This window comes from Amblyraja radiata, chromosome 36 (genome assembly GCF_010909765.2).
Source record: "Amblyraja radiata isolate CabotCenter1 chromosome 36, sAmbRad1.1.pri, whole genome shotgun sequence".
NCBI lineage: Eukaryota > Metazoa > Chordata > Chondrichthyes > Rajiformes > Rajidae > Amblyraja > Amblyraja radiata.
Genome location: NC_045991.1, coordinates 14,497,599 through 14,521,504, shown reverse-complemented (window position 1 = coordinate 14,521,504; position 23,906 = coordinate 14,497,599). Strand labels below are relative to the sequence as shown.

Genomic DNA, 23,906 nt, shown 5'->3' with positions numbered 1-23,906 from the left:
TTTAAACTGGACATATAAACATTGCATTAGGGTCAAATTCACTGCACACTGGGGGCAGGGTTGCAATGCTGAGAGTCCCCACTGATGCACATAGGGATATTAACTTAAAACTGGACATATAAACATTGCATTAGGGTCAAATTCACTGCACACTGGGGGCATGGTTGCAATGCAGAGAGTCCCCACTGATGCACACAGATTATACACTTTAAACTGGACATATAAACATTGCATTAGGGTCAAATTCACTGCACACTGGGGGCATGGTTGCAATGCACAGAATCCAGGCTGATGCACAGAGTTTATACACTTTAAACTGGGTATTTAGAGATATAATATTAAATAATGGGGGCATGGTTGTAATGCAGAGAGTCCAGGCTGATGCACAGAGATTATACACTTTAAACTGGGTATTGAGCACCCTGGAGAGGAAAAGACTACAAAGATATAACACTACTGCCAGTTAAACCCACCAGTCATCATCGGCTCTGATCTTCCCCTCCATCGAGGTGATCTATCAGTTTCTGCCTCTAAATAACAGGCTTTCAGTATCATCACCTACCCACCCATCCTGCCCACACAAGATAGACAACATAGCACACGTCCAGGTGAGCAGTAGAGGCCATTCGGCCCTTCAAGGCCTGCACCATTCGCCATTCAATATGATCATGGCTGATCATCCAACTCAGTATCCTATACCTGCCTTCTCTCCTACCCCCTGGATCCCTTTAGGCCACAAGGGCCACATCTAACTCCCTCTTAAATATGGCCAATGAACTGTGGCCTCAACTACCTTCTGTGGCAGAGAATCCACAGATTCACCACTCTCTGTGGAAAAATATTTTCCTCATCTCTGTCCTAAAAGATTTCCCCCTTATCCTTAAACTGTGAACCTATTCCTGACTGGACTTTCCCCAGCATCAGGAACAATCTTCCTGCATCTACCTGTCCAACCCCTAAGAATTTTGTAAGTTTCTCTATCTCGCCCATCTCTCTCAATCTTCTATCTAATTCTATCGTATACCTCTGCCGATTCTATCCCGCTAGTCAAATTATGTCTTCATATGAAAGTTCCTGACATCCCACCATCTCATGCTACCTTCAGGTAGAAGGTACAGGAGCTGAAGACTGGCAACAACCAGTTCAGTAATAGCTACTTCCCACAGCCATCAGGCTATTACCCTGGCTCGGACAAAACTCTGAAACTTAATAGCCCATTATCTGTATATTTGCACTTTATCAGTTTATTTATACATGTGTGTAATATTTATATAATGGTATATGGACACACTGATCTGTTCTGTATTCATGTCACCTATGTCCGTGTTGTGCTGAAACAAAACAAGAATTCATTGTCCTATCCTGGACACATGACAATAAACTCACTTGAACTTGAATCTAGAGAGATATAAATATTAAATGCTGTAGTATAGATGTGATGCATAGATTAGAAACGTAGACTATAGGTGCAGGAGGAGGAGGCCATTCGGCTCCTTCGAGCCAGCACCATTCGCCATTCATTGTGATCATGGCTGATCATCCCCAATCAATAACCCGTGCCTGCCTACTACTCCCCCATATACCCTTGACTCTCCTCCCCCTAGAGCTCTATCTAACTCTCTCTTAAATCCATCCAGTGACTTGGCCTCCACTGCCCTCTGTGGCAGGGAATTCCACAGATTCACACAACTCTCTGGGTGGAAAAGTTTCTCCTCATCTCAGTTCCACCCCAAATGGCCACAGATTCACACAACTCTGGTTTGTCGCGGCCCCTCCTGTTCTGGACTCTCCCCCACCATCACCAGCTGTGGGCAATCAGTGGGCGTGGGTCAAGCCAGCTGTTCCTCAACATCTGCCCGTTAGTGAACCAGTTCACACTGTGGCCACTGGACACTGGACTCTGTGGCCACAGGGTCAGCGTGAAGCTCCCACATGGACAGAGTCATCGCTTCACTAAACACACCTGCACAGGTTCAAGGTGAGAGGGGGAGAGGGGAGGGGAGGAGAGGGAGGGGTGGAGAGGAGTAGTTAGAGAGAATAGGAGAGAGGAGAGGAGGCTTCTCAGAGGCTTTTCTTGGGTTCGCTTCAGGCCGTCTCTTTTTTCTTTTCTTTTTTTGGGATATTAACTTTAACTGGACATATAAACATTGCATTTGGGTCAAATTCACTGCCACTGGGGCATGGTTGCAATCAAGATCCTATAGCAAGAACATAGGATCTTTGCTATATCTTTGGTTGTAATGCACAGGTCCTCACTAATGCACAGAGATTGTATACTTTAAACTGGGTATAAATATTGCAACAGGGTCAAATTCACTGCACACCAGGGCATGGTTGTAATGCAGAGAGCCCCCACTGATGCACAGAGATTATACACTTCAATAATAATATATTTTATTGTCATTACACATAAGTGCAACAAGATTTAATCTGCAGCTTACATCCGATGTCATAACTTAAATAACTAATAAGTTTTAGATTTAGGTTTAGATACCTAGAGAACATGGATTGTAAAAGAACAGTGAAATCGTCAAAACAGTTCAAACAGACTAAAGTGCAGATGTGTGTGTGGGACGTGACCATCCGAGGGATGGAGAACAGTCCAGGGGGGTGGGGGGACACTCAGCAGGGGCCGGTTCAGAGCAGCTATAGCTCGGGATGAAGCTGGTCCTGAGTCTGGAGGTTCGGCGTTAGAAGGCCTTGTAACGCCTGCCTGCCGGAGGGAAGTAGTTCGAAACAGGATGTAAACATTGCATTAGGGTCAAATTCACTGCACACTGGGGCATGGTTGTAATGCACAGAGTCCAGGCTGATGCCAGAGATTATACACTTTAACTGGGTATAAACATTGCCTTATGGTCAAATTCACCTGCACACTGGGGCATGGTTGCAATGCAGAGTCCAGGCTGATGCACAGAGATTATACACTTTAAACTGGGTATTTAGAGAGACATAATATTAAATAATGGGGCATGGTTGCAATGCAGAGAGTCCTGACTGATGAACAGAGATTGTACATTTTAAACTGGGTATAAACATTGCATTAGGGTAAAATTCACTGCACTCTGGGGGCATGGTTGCAATGCAGAGTCCAGGCTGATGCTCAGAGATTGTACACTTTAAACTGGGTATTGAGCGCCCTGGAGAGGAAAAGACTACAAAAAGTAGTAAACACTGCCCAGTCCATCATCGGCTCTGACCTTCCCTCCATCGAGGGGATCTATCGCAGTTGCTGCCTCAAAAAGGCTGGCAGCATCATCAAAGACCCACACACCATCCTGGCCACACACTCATAGAAACATAGACAATAGGTGCAGCAGTAGAGGCCATTCGGCCCTTCAAGCCTGCACCATTCGCCATTCAATATGATCATGGCTGATCACCCAACTCAGTATCCTGTAACTGCCTTCTCTCCATACCCCCCGATCCCTTTAGCCACAAGGGCCACATCTAACTCCCTCTTAAATATAGCCAATGAACTGTGTGGCCTCAACTACTTTCTGTGGCAGAGAATTCCAGAGATTCACCACTCTCTGTGTGTGAAAAAAATGTTTTTCTCATCTCGGTCCTAAAAGACTTCCCCCTTATCCTTAAAACTTGATGATGGAGTTCACAACGTGACTGGCCACGCAGTCATGAGTATAGAATGAGTACAGCAGGGGGCTGAGCACTCATTAGTATAGAGTGAGTACAGCAGGGGGCTGAGCACTCATTAGTATAGAGTGAGTACAGCAGGGGGCTGAGCACTCATTAGTATAGAGTGAGTACAGCAGGGGGCTGAGCCCCCTTGTTCTGGACTTCCCCAACATCAGGAACAATCTTCCTGCATCCAGCCTGTCCAACCCCTTAAGAATTTTGTAAGTTTCTATAAGATCCCCCCCTCATTCTTCTAAATTCTAGCGAGTACAAGCCGAGTCTATCCAGTCTTTCTTCATATGAAAGTCCTGACATCCCAACTCATCTCCCTGCTACCTTCAGGTAGAAGGTACAGGAGCCTGAAGACTGCAACGTCCAGGTTCAGGAATAGCTACTTCCCCACAGCCATCAGGCTATTAAACCTGGCTCGGACAAAACTCTGATTATTAATAGCCCATTATCTGTATATTTGCACTATCAGTTTATTTATACATGTGTGTATATATTTATATAATGGTATATGGACACACTGATCTGTTCTGTATTCATGTCACCTATGTCCTGTTGTGCTGAAACAAAACAAGAATTTCATTGTCCTATCCTGGACACATGACAATAAACTCACTTGAATCTTGAATCTAGAGAGATATAAATATTAAATGCTGTAGTATAGATGTGATGCAGAGATTAGAAACAGACAACAGGTACAGGAGGAGGCCATTCGGCCCTTCGAGCCAGCACCATTCGCCATTCATTGTGATCATGGCTGATCGTCCCCAATCAATAACCTGTGCCTGCCTTCTCCCCATATCCCTTGACTCCACTAGCCCCTAGAGCTCTATCTAACTCTCTCTTAAATCCATCCAGTGACTTGGCCTCCACTGCCCTCTGTGGCAGGGAATTCCACAGATTCATACAACTCTCTGGGTGGAAAAGTTTCTCCTCGTCTCAGTCCCAAATGGCCACAGATTCACACAACTCTCTATGTGTGTCGCGGCCCCTGGTTCTGGACTCCCCCAACATCACCAGCTGTGGGCAATCAGTGGGCGTGGGTCAAGCCAGCTGTTCCTCAACATCTGTCCATTAGTGAACCAGTTCACACTGTGGCCACTGGACAACTGGACTCTGTGGCCACAGGGTCAGCATGAAGCTCCCACATGGACAGAGTCATCTCTTCACTAAACACAACTGCACAGGTTCAAGGTGAGGGGGGGATAGGGGAGGGGAGGGGAGGGGAGGAGAGGGGAGGGGAGGGGAGGGGTGGGATATTAACTTTAAACTGGACATATAAACATTGCATTAGGGTCAAATTCACTGCACACTGGGGCATGGTTGCAATCAAAGATCATATAGCAAGAATATAGGATCTTTGCTATATCTTTGGTTGCAATGCAGAGAATCCTCACTAATGCACAGAGATATTACACTTTGAACAGGGTATAAACATTGCATTAGGGTCAAATTCACTGCACACTGGGGCATGGTTGTAATGCAGAGAGTCCTGACTGATGCACAGAGATTATACACTTCAATAATAATATATTTTATTGTCATTACACATAAATGCAACAAGATTTGGTTTGCAGCTTCCATCCGATGTCATAATTTAAATAACTAATAAGTTTTAGATTTAGATTTTGATACCTAGAGAACATGGATTGTAAAAGAACAGTGAAATAGTCAAAACAGTTCAAACAGACTAAAGTGTAGATGTGTGTGTGGGACGTGACCATCCGAGGGAGGGAGAACAGTCCAGGGGGGTGGGGGGCACTCAGCAGGGCCAAATAGACGAATCATTGTGGTTAAATTGCAACAGATCTTCCTGCAGGTTTGACCATTGCTCTGAATTTTGCATCATGTCCTGAATCATTCAGAACAATGGTCAAAGCTGCAGGAAGATCTGTCTTGCAATTTCACCACAATGATTTGTTTATTCTCAGCTCTGGGCTATTTTTTATCTCAACTAAATTTCGAGTGTTTAGTAAATGAGGTGTCTAGTAAATGATGTAAATGATAGGAGTAGGCCCCACAGATAATGAAGGACCAGCAATGTATTTCCAAGTTATGATGGTGAATAACTGGGTCAATTTGTGTCACTCCACTAACATGACCAAACAATTCTGGGTATGGATTGTGCTTAGTAGACAGGGTGGAAAATAAAGTGTATGGTATGTCAGAATGCAGCTCTATAGGACTGGTAAACAAAAACAGTTGAACATTTCCCATTGTTTTAATATTTCCACTAAATGTGGACACTTTCGTGCCATCCTGAATTATCCTGCAACTGATCCAATTGTGAGTCACTTCACAGTCACCCACATTATTGTGCCCCCTGGTCATGTACATCACAGACTATATAAGGATAGCAGGTTGTCTCTCCTTGAGGATGCTGGTGATATAGAGACCACATTCTTTTGGGTTGGGATGTAATGTTAAAATTGTACAAGGCATTGGTGAGGCCAATTCTGGAGTATGGTGTACAATTTTGGTCACCTAATTATAGGAAGGATGTCAACAAAATAGAGAGAGTACAGAGGAGATTTACTAGAATGTTGCCTGGGTTTCAGCAACTAGGTTACAGAGAAAGGTTGAACAAGTTAGGTCTTTATTCTTTGGAGCGCAGAAGGTTAAGGGGGGACTTGATAGAGGTCTTTAAAATGATGAGAGGGATAGACAGAGTTGACGTGGATAAGCTTTTCCCACTGAGAGTAGGGAAGATTCAAACAAGGGGACATGACTTGAGAATTAAGGGACAGAAGTTTAGGGGTAACATGAGGGGGAACTTCTTTACTCAGAGAGTGGTAGCTGAGTGGAATGAGCTTCCAGTGGAGGTGGTGGAGGCAGGTTCGATTTTATCATTTAAAAATAAATTGGATAGTTATATGGATGGGAAAGGAATGGTGGGTTATGGTCTGAGTGCAGGTAGATGGGACTAGGGGAGAATAAGTGTTCGGCACGGACTAGAAGGGCTGATCATCCAACTCAGTATCCTGTACTTGCCTTCTCTCCATACCCCCTGATCCCTTTAGCCACAAGGGCCACATCTAACCCCCTCTTAAATATAGCCAATGAACTGTGGCCTCAACCACCTTCTGTGGCAGAGAATTCCACAGATTCACCACTCTCTGTGTGTGAAAAATAAATGTTTTTCTCATCTCGGTCCTAAAAGATTTCCCCTTTATCCTTAAACTGTGACCCCTTGTCCTGGACTTCCCCAACATCGGGAACAATCTTCCTGCATCTAGCCTGTCCAACCCCTTAAGAATTTTGTAAGTTTCTATAAGATCCCCCTCAAACTTCTAAACCCTAGCGAGTACAAGCCGAATCTATCCAGTCTTTCTTCATATGAAAGTCCTGCCATCCCAGGAATCAGTCTGGTGAACCTTCTCTGTACTCCCTCTATGGCAAGAATGTCTTTCCTCAGATTAGGAGACCAAAACTGTACGCAATACTCCAGGTGTGGTCTCACCAAGACCCTGTACAACTGCAGTAGAACCTCCCTGCTCCTATACTCAAATCCTCTATGGCAAGAATGTCTTTCCTCAGATTAGGAGACCAAAACTGTACGCAATACTCCAGGTGTGGTCTCACCAAGACCCTGTACAACTGCAGTAGAACCTCCCTGCTCCTATACTCAAATCCTCTATGGCAAGAATGTCTTTCCTCAGATTAGGAGACCAAAACTGTACGCAATACTCCAGGTGTGGTCTCACCAAGACCCTGTACAACTGCAGTAGAACCTCCCTGCTCCTATACTCAAATCCTCTATGGCAAGAATGTCTTTCCTCAGATTAGGAGACCAAAACTGTACGCAATACTCCAGGTGTGGTCTCACCAAGACCCTGTACAACTGCAGTAGAACCTCTCTGCTCCTATACACAAATCCTTTTGCTATGAATGCTAACATACCATTCGCCTTCTTGCTGAGGGATTGTGCAGCCAACTTATAGACTCTATTAGAGAGGATCACTTTCTTGGGACCTTCCCCTGCTGGACATTGAGGACTGAGTCTGGTGGGTCAACCTTCATACAATGGAAGGGATATCACCCAAGGGGGCCAAATGACAGTATATTGTGTAAAGACAGGTACAAACACTACTGAGTGTGACATTATTGAATGTATAGACACCAAAAGCATTTGTGTTAGTTGTGTATAGAATTATGGAACTGCAGATGCTGTTTTACCAAGGAAAGACAGAAAATACTGGAGTAACTCAGTGTGTCAGGCAGGCAGCATTCCTGTTGAACAAGGATAGTTTTCAGTTGGGACTCTTCAGACTAGTTTGGCATAATTGTGAAATAAAGTTTATTTTTGAATATAAAGAATGTGAGGTTTGAAGAGAGCAAGGATTCTGCCTTTTCCCAACACATTCAGGACATGATGCAACATTCAGAGCAATGGTCAAAGCTGCAGGAAGAGCTGTTGCAATTTAACCACAATGATTCGTCTATTCTGACCTGTGGGCTGTTTCACTTCCTGTTTTTTATCTGACTAAATTTCACAATGTGTAAATAAACATCAGAATTGTGAAGGACAAAGACAACATCAAACTATCCCAAAACCTATTGAAACATGCAAAAGAGAATCAGGGGTGCATTATTTGTCACTTTGAGCCTGTTCAATCATTCAAAACATTCTCATATTCCAATTCTCTCCCGATAAATGTTGATGCATTTTATGTCAAATAAATCTATCCCCTACTGAACAAGATTCAGTGACCTGCCATCTACCATTTTCTGTGGGGTGAATTTCAATGGCTCACCATATTCACAATGAAGAAATGTCTCAGCCCTAAATGTTTCACCCCTTATCTTGAGTCCAAAACCCCTTGTTCCAGATCCTACAGTCACTGGAAATATCTTTATGTATCGAGTCTGTCAAGCTCTGCTTTGAATGTTGTTTAATTTACAGAGGTCATGTTTAACTCTTCCAAACTCCAGTGACTACTGGCTCAGTCAGCTCCTCCTCTCCTTACACATTAGTCCTGCCATTCCAGGAATCAGTCTGGTCAGCCTTGGCTGCATTACATGTGTGGCTGAAAAACCCTTTCTCCGGTAAGGAGAGCACAAAGACATGTTTGGAGAGACATGGGCCAGGGACAGCCAATTGTGATGGGGTCAGTTGGACATCTTGGTCAGCATGTGTGTGTTGGGTTGATGTGTCTATTTCCATGCTCTACAGCTCTATGACTCTCTGCTGCATCTGTGTATATTTGACAAGTAACTCAACTGACTGACATCACCTGGAAACCTATTTGCATCCTCTTTGCTTCTCCTGTTTACTCTCAGTTTCATGTCATCAAACTTAGAAACATTCAATTTGTTTCCTTGTCAATACCATTGATGAACATTGAAAATAACAGACTCAAGAACTGGCTTGATGCTGGATCATTCATCACCACCTGCCACCCTAACAAAGTCTCCTCTCTGTTTCCTGTCTGCCAAATTATTTTCAATTCATGCCTGTTTAATATTGCCTAATCCACATGTTTAATATTCAAAGACCTTCTGAAAATTGGACACATCGACTTGTTCTCCCTGAAACAAACAAAAACAATCTGCTGGAGGGACTCAGTGGGTCAGGCAGCATCTGTCGAGGTAAATGTACAGATGACCCTGTGTTTCGTGACCCTTCTTCAGTTGCGAATGGTCATCTGTCCATTTACTTCCACAGATGATTCCTGATCCACAAATTCCCTCCAGCAGTTTGCTCTTTGCTGGTGTTTCCAGAATCTACAAACTCTTGTGTCTCCACATCTTCTCCCTTATCTATTCTACACGGTACATCACCATCATCTACAATAGATATGTTTGCCATCATTTCACTTACATACATTCAAAAATATATTGTCTTATCGCATAAATTATTTTAAATATCCAAACACTGTTTTGGAACCTGGAAACACCAAACCAGGTTGGAGATTGAAATATGTTTTAATGAATAAAGAGCAACATTTACTAGAGAGAAACACCATTATTTTATTTTTTAATCAGTGGGAAGTAGCAACAATAATTTAAATATTATGATTTTTGGTCAAGACACCAACAATGTTAGTTTTCCCATGGTGAAATCTGTGGGCTCCTTCTCATGAAGAGGCAAGTGAGGAAACAGTATGTTCTTTCTCCTTTCACCAGGGCCAATCCTCTCTCCGGGAATGGTTCAGTTTATCCGAATGGGTGGAATGGAATTGCCAGCATGTTTAATGAACACAACCCTCTATGGATGTTTTTTCATCATGAAATGGCAGGACCCCCCTGGATTGCATGTACTGTCTGGTGGAACATCAGGCCCAGCAGATGCAGCAAAGCACCTGGAGCTCTCTTGGTGGCTAAATGGTTGCCGACTATTAAAAGGGGAGATGCAGCGAGACCTGGGTGTCATGGTACACCAGTCATTGAAAGTGGGCATGCAGGTGCAGCAGGCAGTGAAGAAAACGAATGGTATGTTAGCTTTCATAGCAAAAGGATTTGAGTTTAGGAGCAGGGAGGTTCTACTACAGTTGTACAGGGTCTTGGTGAGACCACACCTGGAGTATTGCATACAGTTTTGGTCTCCAAATCTGAGGAAGGACATTATTGCCATAGAGGGAGTGCAGAGAAGGTTCACCAGACTGATTCCTGGGATGTCAGGACTGTCTTATGAAGAAATACTGGATAGACTTGGTTTATACTCTCTAGAATTTAGGAGATTGAGAGGGGATCTTATAGAAACTTATAAAATCCTTAAGGGGTTGGACAGGCTAGATGCAGGAAGATTGCTCCCGATGCTGGGGAAGTCCAGGACAAGGGGTCACAGCTTAAGGATAAGGGGGAAATCCTTTAAAACCGAGATGAGAAGAACTTTTTTCACACAGAGAGTGGTAAATCTCTGGAACTCTCTGCCACAGAGGGTAGTCGAGGCCAGTTCATTGGCTATATTTAAGAGGGAGTTAAATGTGGCCCTTGTGGCTAAGGGGATCAGAGGGTATGGAGAGAAGGCAGGTACAGGATACTGAGTTGGATGATCAGGCATGATCATATTGAATGGCGGTGCTGGCTCGAAGGGCCGAATGGCCTACTCCTGCACCTAATTTCTATGTTTCTATGTTTCTATGTTTCTCCCATTTGAGATCCATTCGAAATGTTCCAAATCGCAAAGGTGCAAGTTCGATTCCAGATGGAGTCTTTATTTGTTGTATATCTTAACCCATTTGTATCAACACCAGTGGTGCGGGAACCCTGAGCTGGAGGGGGAGTGTCATTGAGTTTGACAAGAGGCAGCGTCAGTTACTGTGCAGTGTGAGAGAACCTCAGCTTGTCCTGTGCTGGGCTCAAAGTCACATTGCTACTTCTCCAGAATTCCACACAAGTTCCTCTGCAGAAGGTCAGTAAACTTCACACGTTATTCTTCATTGGTAATAGTGGATTAAATAAACGGGATTAAATGATTGAAATGTAGTTTGCAAAACTGATGTACTTCTTCAAATTTTATTGTGAAATGTGTTCTCCTGTTACAATGATGGTGTCTTCACTAAAAACGGAACAAATGTCATTATTTTTGCTCCATCCGACTGATTAAAATCTAAAATAGCGATGTTTCTCTTGACTATTCAAATGCACTTTATTCTTTCCCACATTTCAAATTTCCTGTTTCCTACCTGTTGTATGAAAAGATTTCAATATAACCTTGTTTGTTGTATCTGTTTTCCAAAACAATGTTTGATCTTGAAACAAAAGAAATTGTTGGATGAATAATTTTCCTCCACAGATGCTGCCTGAGCTGCTGAGTTCCTCCAGGAATTAGTTCTGGGTTTATTTGCTTCAGGGAAGAAGTGGATGTGTTGAATTTTCAGAAGGTCTTTGATAAAGGCATGCGTAAAAGATCAACAAGGAATATTAAAATATGTGTATTTGGCAATGTTCAAGTGGGATGGATTGAAAATTCTCTGGCAGGCGAGGAACCGAGACTTCTTTTGGGTGGCACATGGTGACTAATGAGCCATCATTGAAACCATTGCTTGAGCCTGGTATTTTCAATGTACATTAATGATTTGGACAAGGAAGTAAATTTAATATTTCTAAGTTTGATGACATGAAACTGAGAGTAATTAGGAGAAGCAAAGAGGATGCAAAGAGATTTCCAGGTGATCTCAGTCAATAGACAATAGACAATAGACAATAGGTGCAGGAGGAGGTCATTCTGCCCCTCGAGCCAGCACCGCCATTCAATGTGATCATGGCTGATCATCCCCAATCAGTACCCCGTTCCTGCCTTCTCCCCATATCCCCTGATTCCGCTATTTTTAAGAGCCCTATCTAGCTCTCTCTTGAAAGCATCCAGAGAACCGGCCTCCACCGCCCTCTGAGGCAGAGAATTCCACAGATTCACAACTCTCTGTGAGAAAAAGTGTTTCCTCATCTCCGTTCTAAATGGCTTACTCCTTATTCTTAAACTGTGGCCCTTGTTCTGGACTCCCCCAACATCGGGAACATGTTTCCTGCCTCTAGCGTGGCCAAACCCTTAACAATCTTATATGTTTCAATGAGATTCCCTCTCATCCTTCTAAACACCAGAGTGTACAAGCGCAGCCGCTCCATTCTCTCAGCGTATGACAGTCCCGCCATCCCGGGAATTAACCTTGTAAACCTACACTGGGCTCCCTCAATAGCAAGAATGTCCTTCCTCAAATTAGGGACCAAAACTGCACACAATACTCCAGGTGTGGTCTCACTAGGGCCCTGTACAACTGCAGAAGGACCTCTTTGCTCCTATATTCGATTCCTCTTGTTATAAAGGCCAACATGCCATTTGCTTTCTTCACTGCCTGCTGTACCTGCATGCTTACTTTCATAGACTGATGTACAAGGACCCCCAGGTATCATTGTACTTCCCCTTTTCCCAACTTGATGCCATTTAGATAGTAATCTGCCTTCCTGTTTTTGCCACCAAAGTCGATAACCTCACATTTATCCGCATTAAATCTCATCTGCCATGCATCTGCCCACTCTCCCAACCTGTCCAAGTCACCCTGCATTCTCATAGCATCCTCCTCACAGTTCACACTGCCACCCAGCTTTGTGTCATCTGCAAATTTGCTAATGTTACTTTGAATCCCTTCATCCAAATCATTGATGTATATTGTAAATAGCTGCGGACCCAGCACCAAGCCTTGCGGTCCCCACTAGTCACTGCTGGTCCCCGCACCGAGCCTTGCGCTGCCCCACTAGTCACTGCTGGTCCCCGCACCGGGCCTTGCGCTGCCCCACTAGTCACTGCTGGTCCCCGCACCGGGCCTTGCGCTGCCCCACTAGTCACTGCTGGTCCGCGCACTGGGCCTTGCGGTACCCCACTAGTCACTGCTGGTCCCCGCACCGAGCCTTGCGGTGCCCCACTAGTCACTGCTGGTCCGCGCACCGAGCCTTGCGCTGCCCCACTAGTCACTGCTGGTCCCCGCACCGGGCCTTGCGCTGCCCCACTAGTCACTGCTGGTCCCCGCACCGGGCCTTGCGCTGCCCCACTAGTCACTGCTGGTCCCAGCACCGGGCCTTGCGGTACCCCACTAGTCACTGCTGGTCCCCGCACCGAGCCTTGCGCTGCCCCACTAGTCACTGCTGGTCCCCGCACCGGGCCTTGCGCTGCCCCACTAGTCACTGCTGGTCCCCGCACCGAGCCTTGCACTGCCCCACTAGTCACTGCTGGCCCCGCACCGAGCCTTGCGGTACCCCACTAGTCACTGCCTACCATTCTGAAAGGGACCCGTTAATCCCTACTCTTTGTTTCCTGGCTGCCAACCACTTCTCTATCCATGTCAGCACTCTACCCCCAATACCATGTGCCCTAATTTTGCCCATTAATCTCCTATGTGGGACCTTATCAAATGCTTTCTGAAAGTCCAGGTACACTACACCCACTGACTCTCCCTTGTCCATTTTCCTAGTTACATCCTCAAAAAATTCCAGAAGATTAGTCAAGCATGATTTCCCCTTCGTAAATCCATGCTGACTTGGACCGATCCTGTTACTGCTAACCAAATGTGTGGCTATTTCATCTTTTATAATTGGCTCCAGCATCTTCCCCACCACCGACGTCAGGCTAACTGGTCTATAATTCCCCGTTTTCTCTCTCGCTCCTTTCTTGAAAAGTGGGATAACATTAGCAATCTTCCAATCCACAGGAACAGATCCTGAATCTATTGAACATTGGAAAATGATCACCAATGCATCCACTATTTCTAGAGCCACCTCCCTGAGGACCATGGGATGCTGACCATCAGGTCCATGGGATTTATCATCCTTCAGTCCCATTAGCCTACCCAATACTACAGTATTTCTTGCCTCATGCAAATTTATTTCTATTCCTCTACCCCCTTAGATCCTCTGTCCTCCAGTACATCTGGGATATTGTTTGTGTCTTCCTTGGTGAAGACAGATCCGAAGTACCTGTTCAACCCTTCTGCCATTTCCCTTGTTGCCCATAATAATTTCACCCGTGTCTGCCTTCAAGGGACCCACATTTGACTTTGCTATTATTTTTCCCTTAACATATCTAAAGAAGCTTTTACTGTCCTTCTTTATATTCCTGGCCAGCTTCCCCTCGTACTTCATCTTTTCAGCCCGTATTGCCCGTTTTGTTTCCTTCTGTTGTCCTATGAAAGTTTCCCAATCCTCTGGCTTCCGGCTACTCTTTGCTGTGTTATACATCTTTTCTTTTAGTTTTATTCTATCCCTAACTTCTCTTGTCAGCCACGGTTGCCTCCTACTCCCCTTAGTTGAGAAGAAATCAGGAAGTAAAACAGCCCAGAGCTCAAAATAGACGAATCATTGTGGTTGAATTGCATAAAAGCTCTTAATGCAGCCTTGACCATTGCTCTGTATTTTGCTTCAGATCCTGAATGTGATTTGGGGAAATGCAGAATCCCTCATTGTTCTTGGGATCTGTCAGATCTATATAATCTACTGAATGAGCATGAGTCCTTCTAAACTCACTTTTCCTTTACATTTTAAAATAAACTTTAGGCAGAATAAAAACAATTTACAAAACTATTTTTGAACAAAACGATCCTGACCCAAACGATCACCTAGGCATGTTCCCCACAGATGCTGCCTGACCTGCTGAGTTACTCCAGCACTCTGTGAAACGTCACCTATCCATGTTCTCCACAGATGCTGCCTGACCCACTGAGTTACTCCAGCACTCTGTGAAACGTCACCTATCCATGTTCTCCACAGATGCTGCCTGACCCGCTGAGTTACTCCAGCACTCTGTGAAACGTCACCTATCCATGTTCTCCACAGATACTGCCTGACCCGCTGAGTTACTCCAGCACTCTGTGAAACGTCACCTATCCATGTTCTCCACAGATGCTGCCTGACCCGCTGAGTTACTCCAGCACTCTGTGAAACGTCACCTATCCATGTTCTCCACAGATGCTGCCTGACCCGCTGAGTTACTCCAGCACTCTGTGAAACATCACCTATCCATGTTCTCCACAGATGCTGCCTGACCAGCTGAGTTACTCCAGCACTCTGTGAAACGTCACCTATCCATGTTCTCCACAGATGCTGCCTGACCCGCTGAGTTACTCCAGCACTTTGTGTCTTTCCTCGGTAAATCAGAATCTGCAGTTCCTTGTTTTATACAAATCTAAAACAACATAACAACATCTTCAGACACTTTCAGTGTCTCTACATTCAATAGTGTCATACTCAATAGCGTTAGCATTTATCTTTACAATAAACACCCTTAACACTCATGTGGCCCCCTGTGGTGATATCCCTTCCCTTGTATGAGGGGTGTACCCACCAGACTCATCCCTCAATGTCCAGCAGGAGAAGGTCCCTAGACTGTGATCCTCCCCCACAGAGTTTGTATGTTGGTTGCACCAAGCTTCAGTGTGTCCCTCAGCACATTTTCCTGCAGTCTGGAGTGGATCAGTCAGGTGCCAACATTCCCTGATGGACCACACTTTGACATATGGTTGCTTCATTCCTCAGCACAGTAACAGTGTGTTGGAGATGGGGCAATGTTCCTGTCCTTATAATCCAGCCTTTGACCCACAGTGAGCAGCACCAGAACAGAGGTATTGCAATTGAAGTTTTATCATTACAAACAAAAGAGACACTTCCTCACTTACATTCAATGGCCTTAACATTGAAGGCAAACATACCACACGCCTTCTTCACTACCCTAACTACTTGTCCTGCCACCTTTCGTGAGCTATCAACGTGGACTCCAAATGCACAGAAGATATGTGTCTCAAACTGGCTCCGTCTAAAATTCTCTGTTATTTCCCACAGGAATCCACAAAATGAGGCCCAGGTTTCTCTGCATCAGTTTGCCAGCTGGTTTGATGTTCGGTGTCTTTGTTTTCCTGCTTCGACCAGTTTCCACACAGAGTAAGTACTTTCTCTTCACCGGCCACAATCACCTTGCATTAATTATCATTGTCCGTGTAAACCCGCACCCTATTGTCAATCTCACTTTCCTCTCCACGTCCCACAAATCCACCCCATCCTTGCTGGACCTCTATTTCTGAGCCTCTCCCATTAGCTCCCTCCCTCCCCTTCCCCTGCCCCAACATGGTCCTTTTCAAAGTCAGAAATGGCCCCCGGTGAGTAGTGTGACACGGTTGTCCACACTATCCTCCCCAACATCTCCTCATCACAGTCCAGGTGGGTGGAACTGCCCTCGACTTATCGATCCAGTCGCAGCCCGAGAACTATCCGCAATGTCTTCACTTCACGCTCCAGCACAGTTCCCTCGGACAGCCTCCGACAATCTACCATGGACCCCTCCTATTTTTCATCCTCATGCTGCCCTTCGGTGACATCAGCTGAAGTTTCACCGTTGCTTCCACAAGTTGACTGTGGACACCAGCTCGATCTCGCTAGCACCTCCCTCGACCCTTCCATAGTCTCCACATTCCTAGACTACACCTGGGACATCCAGGACTGGATGAGCAGACTTGCCCCCCAACTGAACACTTTGAATCCCAAAGCCATTGTCTTTAGTCCCACCACAACCCCTTTCTCCAGCCACCAATTCCATTCCATTCAAATGCCAGAATATTTGGGGGTCAGACTGGTGATTCACTGGCAACAAACCAGGCTCCAGGATGGTGTGTTGCCTCCCTGGTGCCAGGGTCCAGGATGTCTCCCAGCAGCTGTGGGACATTCTCAAGGATGAAGGTGAACAGCCAGAAGGCACAAATGGGATGAGGTCTGATAGTTTCCCTACCACTGACATGAGTCTCACTACATTAACAACTCTCCAACCCTTCCACAAACCCACCTGTGGCCAGAGAACACACACAGATCTTTATCAAGGCTCGCTGGGCTCGTCATCTCCAGATTCCTCCCGGTGTCATGTGTTAGTGAAGGTAGGAATAGGAAGAAAGGACAGATGAATGTATGGCTCAGGACTTGGTGCAGGGGGCAGAGATTCAGATTCAGATATTTTGGTCATTGGCATCTCTTCTGGGGCAGACGTCACCTCTACAAGAGGGATAGTTTGTATCTGAAATGGAGGGGATCAATATGTTTGCAGGGAGGTGTTACCAAGAGGGCTAAACTGGAGAGGCAGGGGGGTGATGGCAAGGTGGAGATGAAGATAAGTAAGTCTCAAAGGAAGGACAGACAGAGGGAGGTGAAGTTATATAGTGAGATTGATGGGTGGAGGTTTGTTCATTCCAATGCAAGGAATATTGTGGGCTAAGTAGATGAACTTTGAGCCCAGATCGCTGTTGGTGGAATATGATGTTGTGGTCATTGTGGAATTATGGTTGTGACAGGGACATGATTAACAGCTCAATGTTTCATGTTTCTATGGGATAAAGATGGGGGGATTGCTCTATTAATCAGGGAAACGATCTTGTTGGCACTCAAGAGTGGAGACTCTGGATGGTTTGTCCATTGAGGTGATATGGGTATAGCCATGTGAAAATAAGAAAGGTGCAAGCAATCCAACGGAATTGTATGAGAGGTCTCCCAAGAGTGAGCAGGAAATAGAGGAACAGATGTGGACACAGATTACTGAAAGATTACACAAATGGATGTATTGGGGGGTGACTAATGGTATATCCAATAGGATGTTTTATAACAGTTGTCAATAGTGCAATGTGAGAAAGGAATCCAAAATGGACCTTGTGTTGGGAAATGAGTCTGGCCAGGTGACTGATGTTTTAGTGAAAGAGTATTTTGGAGATAGTGAATACAACTCCATAAGTTTTAAGATTGGTTTGAATAGGGATAAGTCTGGACTGTACGACAAGGCAAGGCAAATGACACCATTATTAGGCAGGAGCTTGGAAGGTACACTCAGAGCAGTTGTTATTAAGTTACTCCAAGTCTGAGATTGTGAATTGTCTGAAGGTCAGTAGATCCAAACTCAAGACCGGCAAGCTCCAGTAAGGAGGAGAGATAAGACTGGCAAAGTAAGGGACTGAGATGACCAAATACATTTGTAAATTTGGTCAAAAATAGAAAGGAAACACATGCAAGGTTGAAGAATATGAAAGCAGAGATGGCCATTGAGGAATATAAAGCAAGGAGGAAAGAACTCAAGTGGGCGATTAGAAGGGAGAACATAGGCCACAAAATGGCTGTGGTGTTTTGGAGTAAAGAAAGTTCCAAGGCTTCTTATACTTACATTAAAATCAAGACGGTAGACAAGGAGAAGGTGAACAAGGATAAATGAAGGAAACTGAAACTGGAGTGAGGGGATGTAGGTGAGGTGTCAGATAACTCCAGGGATGAGAGGAACAAGGGAAAAGGAAACAATATGTCAGTAAAAAGGTGGGGTGGCTTGTTTAGGGATTTGTTGCCTGAAAGTCAAGAATTCAATGTTCATGAGGTTGTCAGATACCCAAGAGAAATATGAAGTGAGATTTCTTCAGTTTGCATGTGTTCTCACTGGCAATGGAGGAGGCCAAGGACAGAAAGATCAGTATGGGAATGGGAGTTAAATGGTTTATTTGTTTAGAGAGGGAATTCAGCGAATTAAAGAGCTGTGACTCACATGACAACAGCAGGAAACAATTGGAAAGGATTCTTTGGGATAGAATTGATTCCCATTTGGAACAAAATAGATGAGCGGACTAAAGAGGGCATGACGTTTACGTGGCATTGTCTACAGTGATTTTAATAAGGCACTTGGTAAAGTCCCCCATGATAGACTGATGCTGAAGATTAATAAACATGGGATTAACATTGAATTGTTTGTCTGGATTCAGAATGGGCAGACTAGAAAACAGAGGAAAAGGCAATATTCAGGCAGGGTATCTGTGACCAGTGGAGATCTATATGGATCTCTGCCAGGACCACTGTCGGTCATCATTTATACAATGAATTTAAATGTAGATGGGTTGGTTAGTACATTAGCAGATGAGAACAAGATTGCTGCACTGTGAACAATGATGTCAAAGTATCAAAGTCTGTTGTAAAGTAATGAATGGGATTTAGACCAGCTACAGAAATGGGTGGACAAATGACAGATCAAATTTAATCCAAGCATCTGTGAGGTGTTGCACTTTGGGAGGTTGAATATAAGGGGAAGATATACAATTAACGGCAAGGCCCTTAACAACATTGATGTACAGAGGGGCCTTGGGATCCAAGTCCCAAACTCTGTGAAAATGGTAATACAGGCAGATAGAGTGGCAAAGAAGGCAGATGGCATGCCTTTGGTTGGATCATTGGGTATAAGAGTCAGGAAGTCAGGATGTGATACAGCTTTGTAGGATTTTGGTTAGGCTGGATTTCAAGCATTACATGCAGTTCTGGATGCCCCAAAAATGCAGATGCAGAGGCTTTGGAGACAGGGCTGAGGTTGACAAGAATGATGCCTGTGTTACTGGATATTAGCTACAGGGAGAGGTTGAATAGACTTGGATTGTTTTCTCTGGAATGCTAGACATTGAAGTGAGGCATGATAGAATGATACCATATTATGAGCGGCAAGGTCAATGTAGACAGTCAGAATCTTTTCCCCAGGATGGAAATATCAAATACAAGAGGGCATGGGGGGCTTTTAGGTGAGAGAGGCAAAGTGTGAAGGAGATGTGAAGGACAAGTATTTTACAGTGTGGTGAGTGGCTGGAACGTTGCTGCTGGTGGTGATGGAGGGAGATGTGTGAATGGGATTTAAGAGACTATTGGATAAGCACATGGACATGCAGGGAATGGAGAGATATGGATTATGTGTAGGTAGATAAGAGTTGGTTGTGGCATTATGCTCGACATAGACCTTGTGGGCCGAGGGGCTTGTTCAGGTGCTGAACTGTTCCATGTTGTAATTCACTGTGGAATGAGGAGCAGGCAGGGAGGCAGGAACATGTTTATTCTGTCCCAGGTCTGTCCGACAAGGGCCGGGGATGCGGTGTGTACAGGATCGGCCTGATCTCCACCCACATCAGGAAACCCCGTCACATGGAACACCGTCACAAACGCCCTTCGTCTTTCTCCCACTCACTCTTCTCATGTTATGAAGTATCCCTGGATCAGGCCAGGTTATTCCAGCCAGCTGTGTCCGTCTCACTGGAGGTTCTGTGGGAGATCAAAACTGGAGTCTGGAAATAAATGAAATTCAAAATGAATAATTACAGGCATGGAGTGGAGGAAATGTGCTTAAAATGTTCATTCCTACAATTTTCCTATTTCCAACAGAAATCAGAAATCAGATTTATTTCTTGGATAATGAAGGCGACATTGTGTTAAACAGACCGGACAATCCTGGGAGTGACACTGTTGTCTGGGAATGGGAACCACACTCAGGGCGGGGAAAACAGACAGTGGTATCTCTCCGCTACCAGTACAACGGCACGTGGAGCAAACAGTGGGGCAATGGCTGGGGAAACACAGACAAGAACCAGGAGGTGGATGTGGATGACCATACTGGTAATCTGGCAATAACAAAACCCAGATTTAAATGGTCAGGATTGTTCACTTTGACCGAAACACATCCGAGGAACCAGATCCTGAAACAATATGAAATATATGGAATGAAAGGTGAGTGGGTGAGACATGGATCAACAATATGTTTCTCTGTAAATAATGTCACATGTAATGATGAAATATGTCGGGAATTGTGAGACTTCTTCCACCCGATGAATCTCCCAATGAAACAATTGGGGGAAAGATTTTTCTTCATTGATTCTGTGGGCCTGGGGTGAGATTGTCGAGTGAGTGACATTGCTGCTCAATGTTACCCAGTGAACCAGGTCCATGCCTCACTTGGTTGTGATCCCAGAGGAAGTCCATCATCTGTGGAACTTACACTGGTGGGAGAGTTCCCACCTTGAGGGCGGTCGGGGGAGACAGGACAGGGACAAATGGACAAACGTATCAATCCAGTTACATCTAAACATTGTTTGCATTCACTGGTCAGAGTGTTGCCGGTTGCACCAGTAGTGTCACAGTGAACAGCCGGCATTTACCTGTGTGAATATGAACAGCTTCAGGACTTCCACCCATGTGTTTCACAACGAGGAACTCCACAACTTGCTGACAGTTCTTGCGGTGAATCTGCCAGCGCTCCCCTTCACTTCTCCATGTGGAGACCAGGACTGGAGCAGGAATATGCTGATATTCCCCAACACTGGCACTGGGAAAACTGCTCCAGGATCCGGGACCTGCAGGGGTGGAGACTCTTCAGGAATCAAAACTAATCCTTATTGTAGAATTAGACTCTTTCATGATAAACAAAAATGAAATATTCAATATTAATAAATGAAGTTTACTTCTAAAAGTTGGTGCCACTCAGAACCATTCCAACAGCTTGGGAGCTTTAGCAGAGGATGAACAAGGCCTTTGCCTCCTGTAGATAATTCTCCACAGGTGGAAAGGGATTGGGATTTGGTCATTGCTCTAACGTTTGCTGAGATACAGTGAATGAGGTTGGATCCAACAACTTTGATCTTCATGTTTTCCCCAGCGAAATCTCCATTGCAGAATATTCTAGGCTGCAGGAGTACGTGCTGAGGGTCACACTGAAGATCAGTGCAGACAAAGCAAAGGCATTGTGGAATAAAACTACAGTCCATGGACCTCCTGCCACCAGATCCCACCGAGCTAAATCTAATGTACAAACCTCTGAAACACTTGAATCTCAGGATGCAGCATGAGTGTCTAGAGTGTTATGTGTACACAATGTGTGAACACTGCCAACGTGAGGATCAATAACACTATATCTGTGTAGTCTGAACAATATCACATTCAGATTTAGATTCATATTAGTTTATTGTCATATACATTTGGGTAAAACACATTCATTGTTCAGATAAAGTCAATTATAATAAAAGGTGCATTAAAAAATGCAACAAAAGCAAAAGAGCAGAATGGTGCAAGTTCAAGTTCAAGTGAGTTTATTGTCATGTGTCCCTGTATAGGACAATGAAATTCTTGCTTTGCTTAAGCACACAGAACATAGTATGCAGAGATTGCAGTCTGAAGTAATGCAAAATAAAACTAACCTTTATGAAAATGCCCCAGGGGATGATGAGTGTTTGTGGCTCTGGGCTTGGACTAGCTGGAGTTTAGAAGAATGAGGGGTGGGTCTAGGTTTTCAGTTGAGGTGAGATTGAGCCCAGTCATTGGACTTGTCCAAACCACTACTCACTCTGAATCTCATTGATCTGTTCTGTATTGATGCCTACAATATTCTGTTGTGCTGCAGCAAGCAAGAATGTCATTGTCCTATCTGGGACTAGACGTATAAACCACTACTCACTCTGAATCTCATTGATCTGTTCTGTATTGATGCCTACAATATTCTGTTGTGCTGCAGCAAGCAAGAATGTCATTGTCCTATCTGGGACTAGACGTATAAACCACTACTCACTACAGGAGCCTGAAATCTGCAACATCCAGGTTCAGGAACAGCATCTTCCCAACAGCCATCAGACTAGTAAACACAACTTCAAACAAACTCTGAACTATAACAGTCTATTGTACTTTATCTGTTTATTTATGTGTGTATATATAAATATTCTATGGTATATGGACACACTGATCTGTTCTGTATTGATGCCTACAATATTCTGTTGTGCTGCAGCAAGCAAGAATGGCATTGTCCTATCTGGGACTAGACTTGTACAAACCACTACTCACTCTGAATCTCATTGATCTGTTTTTCACAGTTGAGGCAAGTCCACAGAAGCCTCTGCTGGGCAGTGACGTTACACTCAGCTGCACCATCTCCAGACTCTCAGATACAGTCAGTCTTCACTGGAGACCCATGGACTCATCCCAGCAGAACAGGGGCACCACTGATCAGAACCGCCTGGATAACACGGTCTATCTGATGGTTCGACACGTTACAGTGGAGGATGGGAAGCTGTATGTGTGTGATATGCGGAAAAACGGAAACATTCTTCACACAAGTAACGGAGATTTTACTGTAGACAATGGTGAGTGTGTACACCTCCCATTGGATATCAAGTAGACACTTGTATCACGGTGCTTCTTGTAATATTATATGTGCGCTCCGTGAAGAACTGTGGCAGTGACCAACTGCTCTCCAGTATAAAATGCTGCAATGATCAGGGAGAAGTTTCCAGAAAGTCTCTGTGTGGAGCAGCTGCCTGCTTGTCTCTGTGTGACAGACACACACAGCACAGGAGGGGGATGTCTTTCTGTAACCATTGTTCAGTAAAGTATTTTGTCAGTTTATCTTGTCATCAATGCTCCAGTATCTGAGACTGAGATACAGGACTCATCTTGACATCAATGTTCCAGTATCTGAGACTGAGATACAGATACAGGGCTCATCTTGGCATCAATGCTCCAGTATCTGAGACTGAGATACAGGACTCATCTTGCCATCAATGCTCCTGTATCTGAGACTGAGATACAGATACAGGGCTCATCTTGCCATCAATGCTCCAGTATCTGAGACTGAGATACTGATACAGGACTCATCTTGCCATCAATGCTCCTGTATCTGAGACTGAGATACAGGACTCATCTTGCCATCAATGCTCCAGTATCTGAGACGGAGATACTGATACAGGACTCATCTTGTCATCAATGCTCCAGTATCTGAGACGGAGATACTGATACAGGACTCATCTTGTCATCAATGCTCCAGTATCTGAGACTGAGATACAGATACAGGACTCACGTCAAAGTGTCAGATAGAAAGTGTAGTCACCAGCACTTGCTGCTCACACACACACTGGGGGTCCCGACCCACACATCAACACTGAACAACAATCCATCCCCTCTCCCCACACTGACCCTTCTCTCCGAGTCTGGTGTTGCTTGAAGTGATTCCAGCTGCTGCAGACTCGGGCTTG

The 23,906-nt window shown here is 44.7% G+C and overlaps 1 protein-coding gene across 1 annotated transcript; it reads left to right on the top strand.

The window, feature by feature from the left end:
* The first annotated feature begins 1,932 nt into the window (after window positions 1-1,932).
* Window positions 1,933-21,734, top strand: LOC116966233. The gene is made up of 4 exons (XM_033012379.1): window positions 1,933-1,978; window positions 15,913-16,011; window positions 20,278-20,619; window positions 21,499-21,734. Exons 1-4 carry the CDS (start codon window positions 1,933-1,935, stop codon window positions 21,732-21,734), a joined length of 723 nt encoding a protein of 240 aa, XP_032868270.1.
* The last annotated feature ends 2,172 nt before the right edge of the window (window positions 21,735-23,906 follow it).

What these genes read in the sequence shown, in the direction of transcription:
- LOC116966233 (XM_033012379.1), top strand. Translation starts at nt 1,933, where the DNA reads ATGGACAGAGTCATCGCTTCACTAAACACACCTGCACAGGTTCAAG. An exon ending in TCGACCAGTTTCCACACAGA is followed by an intron (nt 16,012 to 20,277) that starts GTAAGTACTTTC and finishes TATTTCCAACAG; the next exon opens with AAATCAGAAATCAGATTTAT. An exon ending in TGAAATATATGGAATGAAAG is followed by an intron (nt 20,620 to 21,498) that starts GTGAGTGGGTGA and finishes GCTGAGATACAG; the next exon opens with TGAATGAGGTTGGATCCAAC.